At 39.6% G+C, this 18,700-nt stretch overlaps 3 protein-coding genes across 5 annotated transcripts; 2 read left to right on the plus strand and 1 right to left on the minus strand.

Moving 5' to 3' along the window:
- Window positions 1-3,372: 3,372 nt before the first annotated feature.
- LOC105563309 lies at window positions 3,373-5,257 on the plus strand. Of its 2 annotated transcripts, XM_012014809.1 has the most exons (3): window positions 3,373-3,630; window positions 4,299-4,736; window positions 4,821-5,257. In XM_012014809.1, exons 1-3 carry the CDS (start codon window positions 3,574-3,576, stop codon window positions 4,977-4,979), a joined length of 654 nt encoding a protein of 217 aa, XP_011870199.1. In that variant the 5' UTR covers window positions 3,373-3,573; the 3' UTR covers window positions 4,980-5,257. The 2 variants fall into 2 exon arrangements, with proteins under 2 accessions (XP_011870199.1, XP_011870198.1); XM_012014808.1 differs by having other exon boundaries at window positions 4,299-5,257.
- Window positions 5,258-11,102: 5,845 nt separating this feature from the next.
- LOC105563308 lies at window positions 11,103-15,866 on the plus strand. The gene is made up of 8 exons (XM_012014807.1): window positions 11,103-11,289; window positions 13,262-13,426; window positions 13,830-13,930; window positions 14,058-14,125; window positions 14,434-14,614; window positions 14,688-14,845; window positions 14,952-15,069; window positions 15,168-15,866. The coding sequence occupies exons 1-8, from the start codon at window positions 11,187-11,189 to the stop codon at window positions 15,525-15,527; spliced, it is 1,254 nt and encodes a 417-aa protein (XP_011870197.1). The 5' UTR covers window positions 11,103-11,186; the 3' UTR covers window positions 15,528-15,866.
- LOC105563307 lies at window positions 15,482-18,692 on the minus strand. Of its 2 annotated transcripts, none has more exons than XM_012014806.1 (5): window positions 18,546-18,692; window positions 18,169-18,298; window positions 17,888-18,067; window positions 17,659-17,794; window positions 15,482-17,580 (listed from the first exon to the last, which is right to left on the minus strand). In XM_012014806.1, exons 2-5 carry the CDS (start codon window positions 18,205-18,207, stop codon window positions 15,890-15,892), a joined length of 2,046 nt encoding a protein of 681 aa, XP_011870196.1. In that variant the 5' UTR covers window positions 18,208-18,298; window positions 18,546-18,692; the 3' UTR covers window positions 15,482-15,889. The 2 variants fall into 2 exon arrangements, with proteins under 2 accessions (XP_011870196.1, XP_011870195.1); XM_012014805.1 differs by having other exon boundaries at window positions 18,411-18,692.
- Between the last annotated feature and the right edge of the window lie 8 nt (window positions 18,693-18,700).

An 18,700-nucleotide genomic window follows, 5' to 3' on the forward strand; every position in this document is an offset into this window, starting at 1 on the left:
TTACCGTAACACGTGCAACGGAGAAAAAATAAAAGTAAATTATAAATACAAGTAAAATTCATGAACCTACAATCGCCGTTAGACACGCGAGGCGTGTGTAACAGAGTATCCATACCTTCGAAGAAACTAAAACCTCGGGACCGTCCGGAAAGCTAAAACTCCCTTTTATCTCCTAGAGAGATGAAAGAGAATTGCGCAAATTATGTTTGTGTTCGATGGGCGATGCAAGTTGGAAGGGCGTAACTAGAAAACGGCTTGATAAACACCTTGAGCGAGAACATCTATCCATATATTCATGAGAGCCGCGGTCTGGCCGACTCCAAAGCCTTTCCCATTATTGCATAAGGTTACGCTTGCGGTCGGTGAAGCAGAAATGCAGACTACGCGAAAATCCCGCTGCCGACGACGTCCGCCCGCACTGTCGTCTCGTAACGCGCGAGAATCCACTGGTGCACTTAGGGCGCATTTATACGCCACCATTGCCACCCTCTCTGCGGTCTAAAGTTCAAGCAACTCGAACTTTGAAGGGGAAAAAAAAAATTCCGCGGAGATAAGGGTCGCCAATTGAAAGTTCGCGTCACGGCTTCTCAGAGATGGCCTCAGAGATGGCTTCCCGCAAAATCAATTTGCGTTTACGCGGACGAGACTACTTCTTGAAAAAAATAGCCCGCTGATTAAATTAATCACGTTGTCTTTACGATTCTAATGAACTTTGGCAAGGGAAAGGTACATTAGACGCAGACATTTAAGTTGACATTAGACGCAGGTGCAAAGGATTAATCTGCATATGGCGCATACGAGCTCGGTTTGCGTCGCGTATGAGACTAAAAGCAGCTTCAGAGGTTTTGTGAAGAAGCTTTCTAAGCGAGATTCGTAGGGAGGAAGTGGGATGTGTCAAAATTTACATAATTGCGGCCTCACAAATATCGGAAGAGTGATAGAAAGTGTACGATCACCGGGATCGCCACCTTCAATAGGAGCACGTATCGTTCGCGTTATATCCGGCAAATATAATCGGCCAGCTTACTTCGCGAAGTTCCGTATACGTAATGTTATTACAATCGTTCGAACAGAAAAGAAAAAAAGAACAGGCTGAAGTTTTCACCGCGATAGATTTAATCTGGTATTCGTACAGCGAGTAGGCTCAACAGTTTCCTGACGTTATTCCTGCTGCAGGAAGACTTTCGAGCAAATAACTTCGCAATTAAAATCGCGCGGCTCGTATATGTAATTCAGAACATAATAACATTTTGCGCAAAGCCACTTATGACACAATAAGTGCACAGAGAGGTTTAACCTGGGAAAGGACTAACTAAAGCGTTACGTACGTTACGCATGCTATGCATCCCGAGACGAACGAGAACGTCTGTAAACCGCGTAAAAGTTATACATGTCAATATAGAATCGTTTCCATCGAACGTTGTTCAGTATTAACAGTATTCAGTATCGAATCTGCACTTCAAACGTAACATTTTATGTTACGCTGATAAACATTATATACGAATGTAATTAATGCGTATATAACGTTGTTCATTAATAAAAATAACATAAATAAATAGCATTAATTTAGTATACGTGTAGTATGCAGATATGGAATATGCGTATACATTGAATAAGTTGATAGCAAACGGTAATTTTATATCGATTTATACAGGTCAGTCGCTGCCGCGCGATAAAAACATATGTATATAGCCGGTTTAGAGTAAAAATACCGGGGAAAATTAACCATCTCGGCACCAGCGCGTGTCATTAGTTTTGAATTCAATGAATTAGACTTGCGGCTTCAGAAATTAATGGCCAGTCGTCACGCACGCTCGCGCAATTGTCGATTAGCCAGGAGCGATGTTACAGCTAATTAACGCTCGCCACTATGTGGCATTCCACGGCAGAGATTTTTCCGTTATCGCTCAATGCTCGACGCACAACAAATACTTTCCTAGAGAACGTTTCGAGCACCATTTGCGCAGCGAGACGCGCAAAATTCTCGAAAGAAAGCTCATGTTTCCGAAAACGATGCGCTCGGAATCGGCAATTGTCGGATTTCGGGATCGTGTCGAAAAACAGCAGCGCGAGCAGATTGTGGTCTCTAGTGAATCACTATAAATTCATCGAAAACGATTTAATCCCCGGGTATAGGTCAAGTGGAAACTATCGCGTACATGGCCCCCTCGATTTTCGCTGCGGTTCGATCGACGGTCAATCAAGAGGGAGGGAACGCTCGGACTCTCGAAACATGCTCCTATCCGGCTAGAAGTCGAATCAATATTTTCGAATTCAAATATGGAAATCCAAATTCAGATGTATGGAAATTTATTCGTATCGATAACCCTGATAAACCATGGATACGCGGGTATTCTAATACCCGTCGAACCGAGATCGAGGTACAAAGTCATTCCGAGATTAACTATGCCCGTGGGAACTACGTGTGATAAACCAAAAATCGTGCCGCCATTATACATTGAGCGAAACCGGGTTTCTACGTTTCGTAGCGAAAATCATTTCCGGTGTGCAAGAATTTTATCCGATCGCGTTAACGAGTTCCAACAACTTCTTATTAAAACGGCGACAGTAGCGGCCAACGTCTTCAAAACATTCTCTTTAATTTCACGGCTGGTGACGACGGCTACCTTCTTCTTGGCGACAAATGTCGCGGCACACGAAACTGTAGAAAAGAGATAATACGGTGAACATGCTATGACTATGGAAATGAGGCGAGTGTATTAAATTCGAACAAGTTGAGACTGAATGCAAATGTTTCAACGCATTCATGTACGGCACAGAGGAAAAAGAGCAAATAAGAAAGAAGCACTTTCGTGTTGACGAAAAATTTCAATTCTCTCTTCTCGTATTAATTAAGCTTTTAATATTTATGAAGCTCTCGGAAGCACAGAAAAGTATCGATCAAAGCACATTAATAAAAGATCGATACGTAATATTGTTTACCGCTGTAATTTGTTTTAATGTGTCGGCCCGTTTTTGTGTTAACATCTTTATAACGCGTCTTTATAATTACGAAACGCATTGGTAAAATTCAGTTACTAATTAAAATGTGAAAAATTGCGCAAGAAGTTTCTTTTCTTATAAACATTATGTAAAAAAGTAACTAAATATTTTGTGTATCAAACATATTTTTCTAAAGTGTTAAAACATCCTACAAAAGAGTATGACTTTTAAAATAAAGATAAATTTGATAATTTAAAACATTTCAATCATCTACGAACGATTTATATTTATCTTTGTTTACTCGTATGCACTGCCATCGCCGAGCAAAGTTTACGCAAGAAGTTCACGCAAGCGTATCGCAAGTAGTACGGATCTTTTTCGATTTTTGTTGCAGAAAGGCGGTTCTATCTCGAATTAAACGAACTCGAAAACGCGGCGAGACGATCGGGTAAAAAAGAACAAAGAGGAAACAGACGCGAAGACAAAGGGAGACGAAGAAAAGCGTCGTCCACGACGGCGCGTTGTCTTCCTCTCCTCCTGTTAACTTCCTACCCGCCGACAATTTCATCGGCACGCTCGAGTTGCCCAGCGGACATGCCGTTGCGTCCCCTATAAAAGCGAGGGTAGACCATGGCGGTACCAGTGTGCTCACTGCCGACCAACATGAACAGCACCGACAAGCTGAAAGTGAGTAGCTCCAATAAGATAGCCGCTCGAATCGCTTGTAGAAATACGATCCGTATTTAGTGCGAGTCTGCAGTAATCTGTTGTAGGCGCAGTCTCTCATTTTCAAGCGACAACCTGTTTCCTAATCAATATGAATAGCCTTGAAGGCAAATTTTCGCTTGCGAATTTCTATGTGACAAGCTCGAAATCATTAAAGGCTCCCTCGAATACTTTGTCCCTTGTGAAACCATTGTCAAAAGATCACATTTCCAAAAATTTCAGCAGAATTATACAGTACTTACAATTTCAAATTAATGTAACAATTCAATTCCGTTTTGTTTTAAAATTGTTCGCAATGCTATCTTTAAAATATTTTTCCAAATCTGAAAGTTTTCAAAAATACGATGAATATTTTTAGTATCAAAGCGTGCCGCTGCTAAAGAGATTTGATTGAAAAATGTTGACGTTTTTCGATATATGATATATTATCTCGTTACCAGTCTCTCGAACAAATTGACAGAACCTTTCACCAAGTTTCACGAACATGCATTAGTCTCGCGAAAAATGATCAAAGTAAATTACAGTGAAGCCTATGTACCTATGTCACATACGCTTCGTAAATGCTACGATCACATTTATCGGAAGATTTATGAAATTAAAGAGACTCGTCGTTTTCTCGCTTTCGACAGGTACTACTCCTGTGCGGCCTAGTATTATCGGTCGTAGCCGAGGAGGCGAAGAAGACCGAGTCTAGCGCTCAGCCCAAGGAGGAAAAGTCGAAGCGCGGATTGGAGCTGAGCCTAGGTGATCATGGTGGTTTCGGAGGCGGTCTGGGCGGTGGCCACGGTTTCGACGGTGGATTCGGAGGCGGCCTGGGCGGTGGCCACGAAATAATCTCCCATGATCACATCAAGGCGGTGACGATCACGAAGCACGTGCCAGTGCCGCACCCGTATCCGGTAGAGGTCACGAAGCACGTGCCTTACACGGTGAAGGTGCCGGTCAAAGTACCCGTCGACCGCCCGTACCCAGTTCACGTACCACAACCTTACCCGGTGGAGATCACGAAGCACGTGCACGTGCCAGTGGAGAAGCCAGTGCCCTATCCAGTCAAAGTACCCGTGAAGGTGCCCATCAAGGTACCCTACCCGGTTAAGGTACCAGTCAAGGTTCCGGTCGAAGTGGCGAAACATGTGCCCTACCCGGTCAAGGTACCCATAGTCGTTAAAGAGCCTTATCCCGTGGTCGTCAAGGGCCACGACGAGGGTGGTTTCGGCGGCGGTGACATTGGCGGATTTGGCGGATTTGGCGGCCACGGATTTGGCGGCCACGACTTCGGCGGTGACTTCGGCGGATTTGGACACCATTGAGAAAAATGAGCGCGAGAAGAAGCGAAGACTACGTCGTCTTCCCCTTTTGTTTGACGTCTCGGGGTCCAGGAGACCAGGAGATCTATTCGAGGGATCGATCGTCGAAGGATCGAGGAGCGATCGGCAGAAGCTGCCACATCGTTCTAATAGAAGTCAATGCGCAAATATTGTATTCTTCATGATCCTATCCTCGAATTGTACTATACACCCCGTTAAATGTAAAAATGAATAAAGTATTTTTTTTACGTAACGGTTGCTTACGAAACACTTGAATGATGTTAGGAGGCCTGGAGAGGAAACGGCAGAGAGACGTATTAGCCGGACACGTTATGCGATTATGAGCAATTGCGAGGAAACTTTCACTCCTTGATATTACGCGAGTTGCACCAAGAGAGGTACACCTGTTTCACCATAAGAGGCATATATGTACCGCATAGAAAAAGCGTCACTCGTAGGGATCGTTAAAGTAGACGGGCGGCGGAAGGGGAAAGCGTAAGACGTAAATGTCAGAGTGTGTGCGTGCGAAAATCGCGGTAAATATCCGCGAATATCCTCTCACCTCTCTCCCTAGGAGATTAATCTTGCGGACACTTTCAACACACGCATCACGCGCTATCGTGCGCGACGTATGCGCGCGCCTTGCGCCACAAAGAATCGGCCTGGCGAGACCGAGTCGTTAAGCCGCCAATTGCGTCGTTTGATTTTTCAGGGCTGCACCGATCATTTACCGATCATTTCTGGGACGCAGTGGGAAGTGTGGAAAAATCGGAAAGGGCTGTGTTGCCATACAGTTGCGCGATTTCGAAACGCTACTTACGCACAAACGCGTTTACGACATCTGTCTGATATTATTAAAATTTATGAAAAGATATACCGGTGTGTCTTAGATAGTTGCTTTTACATGCAAGTTTACACTAATTATGCGTAACGTGTTCCGAAATGCATGATTTTTTTTAAAATTCTATCACGCATACGTAAATACTTCTTACGTAGTATGGTATGTAAATTGGTGTGGAGGTAGTTAAATAAGTGCTTTCAATATGCGCATGAGAAACAGCCTATCAATTGCAAAATATTAAGCCTATCATTTTGTTTAATAGCATTTAATATCATATTTTATCGATTAATCATAAACGTGCCGGTGCTCCCGAGATATTTGAGAAATTCGCATAGATTGTAGAAACGACGGTAAATCAACTATGTTATAAGCAATCTTGCGGTTGTGCGTTTCTCAATTTAATGGCTTGATCACTAATCTAATTAGTTCTATGCGGGGTACAACTAGATTACTCTGGACGTAATTGGCATCGCTGGAATTGATAGGCTTCCTCGCATTCTTTTCCATAAAAGTTACCGTAGGCGAATAATGTCGCCGCTGGTTTCGCTTTTATTTTCAGGTTTATGTTATCTCCAAACTTTTCCGCACGCGATTGTGTCCATCTCACGCATAGAGCTGGAATAACTCTGCGGTAATATAGGACGTAGACCTAATTGCCTCCCACGGTTATAGACCGATACCTCGACTACACAAGTTCCTCCACCTACGTGCACCTTATATGCCATTATGTACGACCCATCTTGCGGCGGCGTGATTCGTCCCGACGATAGTATGTCTTGTTAATACGCGGTTACACCGCGTAAACCGGAGCCGGCTCGAGAGAGCCCACTCCGAGAGATTCAACGTCGCCGACATCGTCATCGCGACTCGTTCTCGCGGCTCTCTTCCTTTTCCCCGGCGCCTTACTTTCGTTGTCTCGATATCGTATGATCGGATAGCGGCGTCGTTTCACCACACCCTGGACTCATTTCCGCGTGCTGAGCCCGCTTCCGCCGCGCATACTAGGCTAGAAACTGAAAGCGACTGGCACACGAGCGATCTCAAGATGCAAGGAAGTCGGCTCCTGGGACGAGGGAGACCGTCACGTTTACTCGTTACGTATGCATCGGGAAATGCATCGCCCGATGCCAATTTGGCGAAATTACGGGGAACAACGAGCGGTACGCCTTTGTTTAGGTGCCATGCCGCAGCGTGCGGTACCTTCGTTACGGGCGAGCTATATTTTATTGGTATTGTTACGGCCTCGAAAATCAATTAGTCATGGAACTGCAACGCGTTCAATATCTTTTGTGTAATCGATTAGACAAACGTGGAGACTGATAAACATCGTTCCACGAGACTGCCAGGCGTCGAGTGAAGCCTCGACTGAATTTATCTTGTTACGAGCAAAAGTGTTACACGCTGATCGAGACACGTGGTCGTTCGATGAGCAAATCGGCCGGGGTTATCTAACAAGCTGTGCGTGCCAGGTAATCATAGTTAATAGCCTAGGAAGTTCGCGCGTAAAAGGGAAGAGAGATTTCTTCGATCAGTCGCGAAATGTGCACACAGGAATAAGCTGGGATGCACATGTTACGTTTATAAATATTCGGTATAGCCGGCGCAGGATTATATAATAAGTACATGTAAATGCAGGATGACTACGTCGTTTCATTTAACCGTGATGCAATCCTCTTCAACAGGCGGCGGGCCATTCAAGAAAAGCGCGCGATTGCTCCTTCTCGGGGAGTGTAAAGACTATGTAATGCTAAAGAGACGTAGAGTTTTCTGCCAACGCACACAGATAAATGTACCGCTTTTGAGCTCTGTTGCATTACTTTTTTATCTATCAAAATGTGAAAAGCACTTACTTGCTAATCAGTTTTATTCGAGATCTACTAACTTGCTGCTCGAAAAATTTTGAAAATTGACATCGCTTTCAAAATCCACTGACTACCGAGACATATATGACAATATGCATTTGCTTCTACAGACTCGTGAACTCATTCTGTTTCGGCATAAAATTAATCTGCTCAGTCAACATATATTAGATTGTATTTGAAAAGGACTTGATTAAGAGGACGAAACGTTGTGACTTAAATATATATCACTTTTTAAGTCACTTTGGTCGATTTTTTGAAAGAATTTTCCCATGTTAATTACCACTGGCGACAATAAACCTCATTCAATTTATATAAAAAGTACTTAAAAAGGTGCCTTACGTTGCCCGATATTATTAACTTTTAATTACATTTCTTTCGAGTGCGATATCGCTCCAAGCCATATGCGTGCGCCTTGACATCGTGCGTCAATTACGCAACATACATTTTTCGCGTTACGTTTTGAGGAACCGTGACTTACGTAAGCATCAATCTCAGTTACAAACGTCTGTCTCGAAGCTGGACGAAAAAAAAACCTACGTATAACAAGGATGTCGGTACCGATGATATTAATTCCAAATTATCAGAGATATTACGTCGGGACATTTCCCATAGACGTAAGCCGAAGCACAATGCACATTTGCGATGTAAATGCGGCGCGGAACTATGATTTTACGCCGTGATTTTATGGGAGCGCGACCCCGACCGTTTCTTTTTACGGATGTTCGTTACGTCGCGACTATGCCGTTAATAAGATTCCAGACGGCGATCTTATCGCGCTCAATTAGAGAAATCTCGTGGGCGGAGAAGCGACGCGGCTGAGTAAGGCAGAAAACGATGGTCGTTGCGCTCTATGCACTTTCGCGAGTGCCATATTTCCTTATTCACGCGTGATAAATGCATCGCGTAAACGCGCTGATACTGCCATGCATTGCAGCTTAACGACACGAATATTAGCACGCGTGTAATCTTATCTTAACAAAATCTCCCGATATGTAGATTTCAAAATCAATTTACCGCTAATTTGCAGCTGATGAGAAAATAATGGTTTTACGTACATCTATAAAGTTCACAAGAAAGTACATAGCATTTCCATAATGTTTAATTTTTAATAGGATTGCACAAGTATACGATATACTATCCGACATATTTTTTCGAAGTGCAAAAAAAGCGCTAAAATTATTTCTATCGTATCCCCTCGATAATCTCACTTGTTTGCACGAAGAAATGATCATCGATATAACATTAATATTGGTATTGTCAACAGTGTAGAAAGTTTGTGTTTTACTGGTAAAACTGTGCCTCCATAGTAAAGTAAACCAAAGTAAAAGTTTATGACTTCACGAAAAGAAATTCCAAGATATCGACCAAGAAAATGTAAATATCGAACATGCGTCTTGTCTTTCTATGATAATCAGACGAAAAGTATTGTTTCAGTAGCAATTTAATTAGTGCCGTACGATGCTATCAATAGGTATTAATTTCACTTATTACACGGTTGTTCTTTCCGATTATAAAGTTTATATAATTTTCTTTCATCTTCTGCTGTGTTCTCACGTTTTATGAAACGCGAGTGCAGTTGCACAAACATAATTAATTAACGTTGTTTCGTAGGAATATTAACCGTGGATTATTTTTTTCTTCCTACAAACATCCATTTAATTAAATAATTATGTAATCATTGACACCATATATCTATGTATGTGTGAGTGTATTTTAGAATTCTACGATTGTAAAAATTCAATTGTACACGCATACACACACACGCGCACACACACGCACACACACACATATTTCACTTTTTATTTTCCTCTTAGTTGTTGTCACAGGTGGTTTCTCATTTGAATATTTATCTCACATCAGAACAAACGTCATATCCTCATACATTTAAAGTGAAATACAGATATTCTCCCATTGTAAATCACATAAAATGTATACGGAAACTCTATTCTGAAAATTCGGTAATAGAAAAAAACAGTTAAGCTTCTAACTCATAAATTATAATATTACTTCACAAAATTCTCTCTTTGCAACAAAATACAATAATTGTCTGTAAAAACGACCAATCTCGGTCAATTATTATAATAAGAAGTAATTGATCATGGCGAAATTGCACATTAATTCTTGTACGTGCGAAATGGTAATAAATCCGAGGTTAGCCGAGCGGCCAAGTAAATTGCCACGCTATCGATCCGAAATACGGAGGTAATAACCCTAAAGAGTGAAAAGAGCGTGTGGACTATAATAAATCGGTATAATTGGACGGTTTTAATTGGCTCGCAATTCAAGGTAATCTACGATATTTTTGCATAGCCCTACCGAAGTTCCTAGTTGGAGTTAAATCAGCCAAATCGGCAGATGGGAAACTTCAATAAAACTTGCAATCACTCAATTTATTACTATTTATAAAAAAACTAACAAAAGAGATTTATTACTATTTATATATTATCCGTCATGAATATTGAGAAGTATTTATCGAAAATTATAATGTCTTACGCATATTGCTTTTTGTTTAAGGAACATCAGTTTTTATCTGTGTATTCTTTATATTGTATAATGTATCGATTTTTATCAATTTAAGTCAATATTATCAAAACCGAAATAGCTTTAACGTCACTAAAATAAGTACGGCAGATAATCAAATTTATTCGATCAGTAAGTCTTGTGTAGTACGGATTATCCTATAAACCAGTGAGCGAAATATTCTTACTCTTTTTATTAAAACCACAGACTTTTATATACTACGAGACTGCTACCTTCGAGCTAAAAAGGAAGGCAAGAGCACCGCCATATTCTGTAGGGCAAATAAAGTAGCATGCGTACGTCTGTGTCTCTACAGGGTGTCGCCGCGATCGAACCATCTAATCTCATCCGACGCCAATCTTATCCGGTGACACCCTGTAGACACACAGACGTACGCATACTACTTTATTTGCCCTACAGAATATGGCGGTGCTCTTGTCTCCCTTTTTAGCTCGAAGGTAGCAGTCTAGTATAGTATATGGAAGTCTGTGGTTAAAACTTGTGTATCTCTGTGTTCGTGTGCATGTGTGTGCGTGTGCATATTGCTCAAACTTTATACATATGTATATTTGCACTCCTAGAAATAATCATACACATATATTCAAAATTGATATAGAGGGGGGGGGGGGAGGGAGAGAGAGAGAGAGAGAAGGAGAGAAAGAGATTGTACCTAATATTTCTTTGTTGACTGACATTAACAAGGATCAAAATGTCAAGAAGGTTGACATAGAAGCGCTATTCTCATCGATTGCCATCTTGGAATCTTCGATCTTCGAATCAATCAGCCGTGGATTAACGTGATACCGTTCATTTGATCGATATCGTGAGATACTATAATCTTTTCTTTCTTTCTCTTTCTAGATATTATATCGCAATTGTTATCATATACTTTCCTGCTTGCTACACCGATAACTCCTACCGGATGCTCACCACAGGCCACATCTTTATGTTCTCACAACTTGACCATTTAATCTTAAACTGCAGAAAATGGCCGTACTGTCTGGAAGTTCTAGTTGGTCCGCGTGGTTTTTCCTAATTGCGCTGGTAACAATAATATATCGATCCGCGGGAAAGCCGTCGCAGCTGATAGGTAAGTAATATCGCACGGCACAAATAGACTCGAATAATTCAACCAAATTGCTACCTTAATTTCTCTTGCGTAATATCTGAAGGTGAATTCCTAGAATTTTTATAAAGCGCGTTGCAAAAAGGTGCGGTTAAATTCATCGTTAAGGTAACTCTATTGTCTGCGGGGAAGTTATAAATTTAACTTTCATCAAAAGGGGAATGTCTAGCAAACTGCGTGTTACGCGACTGAACAGAGAATTAAACTGATTTTATCGTCATTGAAAAACTCACTGATAATGACATAACAGAGACAATTATTCATTCGGACAATCTTCGTTTTCATTTCCTCTAAATTTTTTGTCCTTAAATTGCTCGAGTAATAATCCTATTATAATGCAAATGTAAACGTGATAACTTACGTTTAATAATTATAACGCAAACCAGCAGCGAAATAATGATATTAACGAATAAAGATATTAGAGAAAAGATCCATTTTTATTATCCATCGTACAGACACTAATGAATGGGAGAATAAAAGAAAAATATTTAGAGGAGAAGAAAATTGATCGTGACATAGATGTCGGACGAGCTCATTATCGACGGCAACATGTATTGATAATATCTCCGGTTTCGTTATTCTCGTTTTCCGCGTCATTTATGTCATCGCGGAAAAGCTCGGGGAAATTCTAGGGAAGATCCGCAGGGCCGTGCGCTGCACGCACAGTGGTGTCGTAATATTATACGCAGTACAGCACGCTATTCGCAGTGCAGTAACCACGATTACGCATTACAACCGACTTCTGTGCACTTCCTCGATCGTGCATAGGGATCGTTTATGCATCGACTACCGGCGCGGTGTAAAAGTGCATCGACTTTCGCGCGGACTACTTCTGCCGGCCGCCTCACGTGAGCGCGATTTTCCCGCGAGGTTTTTTGTTCCTCGTCTAGGATATAAACGCGAAGGAAATTGCGCCGTCACGACTCGGTTTCCCGTAACGTTAGCCACTTTGCCGTGTAATGTTGCACTTGGGGAGAATAGCGCGGTTTAAAATTACATCGCGATGCGCGCGATGATATGCAGATTAATACGTACGTTTCCGCAACCGAGTCGCGAAACAACGAGGGGGATCGCTTAAACTTGCTCAAAAGGTTTAATTAGAAGACGTCACTTTCTTAGGCGCACTCTTGATAGAAATTACGGCGCGCGCAAATTAGAAGAATATTAATACTTGGCGACGAATTCCATTCAAAATGCAATTACCTTCAAAGATCGATAAAGACCTAGAAAGGAAAAGGACACTATCGCGTTAAAGTCACGTTATCGCATATCAATATGTAAAACGGCGCGCTATCTTGCTAATTGAGTAACACAAGGTTCGGCGGTGCGGCAAATCGTATATTATCTATAATACAATTTCTCTCTCTTGATCTTGCCTTTCACGCAATCATATAAAATCTTTCGCGGTGCCCACAGCGGCATTATGCAACATATTCTTTCGTAAATGCCCCTTCGCGCGCTTTAGAAAAATAGAGCAACATGGAGTTAAAAATCACAGCTAAATAGGGAGTAGATTGCTTATTATGTATAAGCAACGAAAAAGAGGAGCAGCTTAATTCAAAGATTTGATAGTTGTACAAATGCCGTTGTAAATTGGAAAAGACGATTTGCATCCGCTCGGGAATAAAACTCCCGCTGTAGGACGTAATTCCCGTGTCAGGTTTGCGACATCGCGATAATTTCGTTTTAAACGCAGTAACGTAAAAATAATGTTTCCGCTCTACCTTTCGCAACGTGACAAATAGCTAGAAGGTGAGGGCCGTCATAATTATCTTTCCTTACGACAAGTCGGGACAGGTAATCAAAATTATATATGAAACGACCTTAGACGTGTCTAATGTGTACTATCGCTTCCCTTTTACGTGACGTCAATATGAACGGTTCCACACGAATAGCTGTAAAAATTGTTCTTACGACCCGAATGTTTGTGTCTCAGTATGCAGTCAGCCGGATAGTTTCACGGTCCAAATAACCGAAAACGAACGTGTTGTTTACGGCACCGAATTATTAATCAGATACAATCCACGAGTCGGAATTTTCTCTTATCCCGAGATAAAGCCAGTGAATGTTGTCTTCGACGAAGCCGTCATAGAATTCAAAGGTAACTACCAGTACATCGATAATCAATTTAAACGTTAAATCGAGCAAGAACTGTGCAAATCCATCCACTTAAAATTCCGCATCAATTATTTTACGAAAAAAATTGAGATACGATCTCCTTTTTATTATTATATATTGGCTCGGATAAACTCTGTGTTATTGCCTTAATATGTTACTGAATATTAATAAGCTATTTACCTAATTACGGTAAAGATTGAAGCTTCCAATAGAAAGCTGATGACAAAGTAGAAATTAATTCTGTTGACACATATGTAAATTTCTGATTAAATTGATCAGTTATATCATTAATTTAATATCCATTTTCACGTCTGCCGATATTGCTCCGCTTTTATTTATCCTATGATGTCCAGGCCACACTAATTACAAAGGATTACATTTTTCAGGACGTGTGTCATCTGAACACCCGGTGAACCAACGGTATACCTCATCCGAAAAACTTTCTTGGAACGCTAGTGGTATCATTTTAGGAATCGGTACGCTCCAAGTAAGTTTAACGCTCCATAATCGTTTAAATAACGACCGGAAGAAAATTGAGCGCGACTATTCGCTTTGTAAGATAATTATAGTTCGCCCGTCCGATAATTATTATCCTCGGCTTTCCATCGTTACAGAAACTAAGCAAGGATGATTATGCAGTCCAAGACTGTCGTTTATTTTTACCGACGGATATCAAAGGCAGGTAAGATACGAAATTCTTTGAATTCTATTACGGAAATAAAATAAGATATATCTCCCTGGGGCAGGATTTGCAAACTAAACTGATGAAACAAATTTATTATAAAACGATTTTAAAAATGTGATTTTATAGGATCTAATTATCGATCAACTTTTGCGTAGAGCTGCTTTAGCATGAATCTAGTAGGCAGTAAATTAAATTCTATAATATATAAAATCTATAAATAATAAGATCTTATAAAACCATATTTCTTTAGGCATTTTTAATTTTACAATAAATGCTTTTTCATCCAAGTGGACATATTCTTTTAGCACTAATCTACCAAGAGCTGTGGAAGAAGCGATTATTTATTACGCTCAATCCTGTGCCAAACAATATCTTTGTCAGAGAATAGGAATATTAAAAGCAGAACAACTTCAACATATCAACAGCTATAACGAATACGGATATAATATAGCTCGTGTTATTCGTCCTAACATCCCAAGAGTTGACGTAATCTCATTAACTTTCTTGCCTTATAAATTATATTTATATTATCCGTAGTATTCCAACTTTTCATGTGCAGTTATGCATGAACGTTCCCGTGGAAATCTTTCTCAAAAAAGCGATAAATTACATTAAGCAGAATGAAAGATCCATAATTACAATTCCTAGTGTAACGGAAACATATAATATGGGACTTGGAATGAAATGTCATTTCGACACAAATAAAGGAACCTTCGAGTGAGCACTATTATCTCATAATACAGTTGAGAAAATTAACATATAGCTTTTGTATAACGATATTTTTATTGAACACTCTACTTCAGCAAGAGAATTAATTTTTCAGAGATCTCTCGACTTTAAAGAGAACGGACGATGCAGTCATGTCCAACGTAGGGCGAACACAGATCATACAAGCTGGCTTTGGACTTTCCATGGCTAGGTTTAAGTATAATTATTACAAGGTAAAGTTCAGAGATGGTATTAACGATTACAAAATTATTAATGTAAAAAATATCCCACTTCTGTACTTAATTCTAATTCTATTTATCTTAATATGCAGCTTAGAGTTGGCTTAATCACGGTCAGTGGTAATATACTCGGAACTGTTAATGGATTAGCAATAGCAGCAAAACTAATAATTGATTATGACAAAACGTGCGGCATAAATTTGGAGTACGTCAAAGTGACGAAACTTGGCGAAATCAAACTAGAAATGACCGGTTTAGGTCCACTCAACAGTTTAACATCCAAAGTACTGACTTGGTTGACGAGAATGTGGAAAGACAGAATTGTTAAAGCTGTCGAAGTTAACGCCAGGAATATTGCTGAGGAACAATTAAGCGAATTTATTTGTAAAAATGATGAAGTTGCATCTTCAAATATTTCCTTGAATTATAATTACACAAACTTTACAATTTAAAGCAAACTTTCGAGTGAGTATGCGATAAGCATGTAATTGAAAAAAGGTTCACATACTATGATATACATACACACAATAGTATATTTAAAATACAATATTATCTATACTATTACTTTTTATATAAATATCTAAATCATTGTTAGAAATTTTGTACAAAATTTTAACGTGTCTTAAGAATAAACGATTATTTTTGTTGTATTTTATAGTAAAGTAACTATAAAAAAAACTAAAAATTTGCTATATCTGCAAAATTTTCTCTATTATTCTCACCATTTTATATTACACATGTATATAACACATAAGTATGTGTAATTTTTGAAATATATCTTTTCAAAAATATGCTTGTTAATATTGAGTACAATTTAAGTGGATTCAGGTATACTAATTTCTGTATCAGCGACTAATTCTGTTGGTTTGGCAATAACTACTTCGGAAGTTACAGGTTTCTGTGCATCGTTATCTATGCATTCTTGATGGGAAGAAATACTTTCATCTTGCACTAAAATTTCTTTTACTTCTACATCATCATCAGAATCAGTAACTGCAGGATTATCTTGCATAGTATTATCTTGCGTAGTATTATCGATGTTACTAGTACATTGTACCTGTGTCATAGCATTATCAATGTTACCAATATTTGAATTCAGTGCACGCTTCAGAGCCAAATATTCTTCCACTGATCCCGTTGGAGCTTTTTCAAATGTAACAGTTGCATCAGTTGCCGATGGCTGTGCAGATGCATTCAAGTTTGGCGATTTACTCAGTTTGGATAATCTTTGACGTTCCCTCAAACGTTTCCGAATCTCAGATTGTATTTTCGATTCTTTTATTACACTTTGGACATCGTCCGTCTGATAATAACGCGACGCCCAAGTTTCTGCTGAATCCGACTTTGGTAAAATGGTTTGGGATGTTGACTGCTTATTTTCTTGCTGAGAAAGGACGACAATTTTGTCTTGACTTTTATCCTCATCGCTATTTTCTATATCCATAACTTCACAGTAATCATCTAAATCAATATCATCTATATCTGTCGATCTCTCTTCTTCGACTTTACTTTCTTCTGCCACTTTCTCTTCTGTTTTATCTTCTTCTTCGACTGTACTTTTATTTTCGTCAGAAGCATCTATTGTCGATTTAACACTATTACTTTTATTACTTGATTTTTCTGTAATATCGGTAATATTAATCTGTTTTGACTCTGAAGAGTTTGTAGTAGTAGAAGCAAGTTGTAATTTTCCACGTGATTTTTTCTTGGATTTCTTACGTTTCTCGGCAACGTTATTCGCAGAAATCGATATTGATAACATATTGTTCTTTATATCTACATTTCTCACAGGCATTATTGTTTTACTTGTGTCACTTGTGGAGTTTGTATTACTATCTTGAGTATCTTTTCTCTCCTTCAAATCTTGTGTGCCGGTCTTAGTAGAACTTTCATCTGAATTACCCGCGGATTTTCCAGCTTTCGACGTACGTTCGTTTTTCAATTTTTGATTCGTCTCTGATTCCTCCCCACTATCGCTAGACAATAACTCGACAACTGGTGCAGGTTTAGGAATTACTAAAACAACATCTTCATCCTCGCCTTTAGCATTTTGTTGAGAACTAATAATTCTTTCTAATTGCTTGCGACAATTCTCTTTCGCTTTGTCATCTTGGGATGTTTCAGTACTATTGTCTGTCGCTTGACTGTCATTCACTTGCGACGGGTCAGTGGATGGAATTATATCCTCCTCTTTTCGTATCAAAGCTCTTATTGCGCGAGCTCGCATTTCTAATTCTAATAAATCCAATAAGCTATCACCCTCCTTCCCTTTATCTTTGTCGTCTTCCTTTTTAATTTTAACATCCTCAGTTTTACTCTCACTCTTAATGTTGCATTTTGCTTTAACATTAGACTTATTTAAATTGTTTTTCTTATTAGCTTGCGTTTTTCCTTTAACTTTTGTCTTGTCTCTTTTTAACTTTCCTTTTCCACCATTCTCCTTTTTCGATATATCATCATCGGTTAACCATTCCTCCGTATCAGAAATGATTTCTAAGGACGGTCCTGTTAGAAAAAGATATAAATCAGCAGATTGTTTTAAAAAAGTTAAATTTTATGTCTTATTATTCAATATTTATATACCCGAATCATCAGAATATTCACTCGTGTCTGAAGATTCCAACATAGGTTTGCTATTTAATATAGACAATATTCGAGCTTTCGACATACCATTTAGCTCGCTCTCACACCATTCTTCAAGTTCGCTTAAATCCATTTGCTATATAAACAATAGACAATATGTATTATACTCGTGCATGAAGTTTTCAAACCAAAGCTATTACCAGCTTAAACATTTCATGGCGTAACTCACTTTAAGAACCTGAGGCAGCATGAGACGAATCTTTTCTGGTTTAACAGATTTAAAAAGCTGCCGGGCTAATTCTTTACGATTAAACAAATAATCTCTGATTGGCTTTAAATCTCTCGCATCAATTTCCTCTTCGTCCGACGACAGTGACGAAGACGTATAAGAAGATGCGCTGCTATATTCCTAACAACGAAGGTGTCTTTAAGACGATGTGTTCTAAAGATGCTTTTGTAATATTTTCACAATTTAAAGCGAGATGCTCTACAAACATGATCGATAGCTACCTTGTTGTTGCTCACGCTGCTGGTTTTGGTCTTGGACATATTTACGTCGTTGAAGAAACAATTCCTCCAATCTGAATAAACACCAGCGAGCAGAATAAACTAAATTGACTTGTGAAACAACTATTCGCGTCTGAAAAATGTTGACAGGTTAGATCCCTCAAAATTAAGTTACATTAGTTTTCCGTGCTCAGGAAAATATATTCGCGCGTTAAAAAGGAACCGAGAAAACGAGAGCAACTTACGCGAAAGACTCTACAGAGTGAAATTCGTAGAAATGAGCTTAATGAAGAAAAAACTGCATAACCTAGTGTCCTAGGTTAGTTCGACACCAATCGAAAGTTCTGTTAGCATCAGCCGTGATTGTGGAAGATAGTTACGTTATTTATCAGACACAGCGTGATTAGTGCAGCTTGTTTCTCTCAACAATTGTAATCCGCTAAATTCACGACTCCTGGCCGGTTTGTTTACGAGCGGCCGTGATTTAAACGGGATGCGCCATCGTCCTGGCGCACTCGACGCAACGGTACCGCCC

The sequence above is a fragment of the Vollenhovia emeryi genome, unplaced genomic scaffold (genome assembly GCF_000949405.1).
Source record: "Vollenhovia emeryi isolate VEMERY1.0 unplaced genomic scaffold, V.emery_V1.0 DF939178.1, whole genome shotgun sequence".
NCBI classification, from domain to species: Eukaryota; Metazoa; Arthropoda; class Insecta; order Hymenoptera; family Formicidae; genus Vollenhovia; species Vollenhovia emeryi.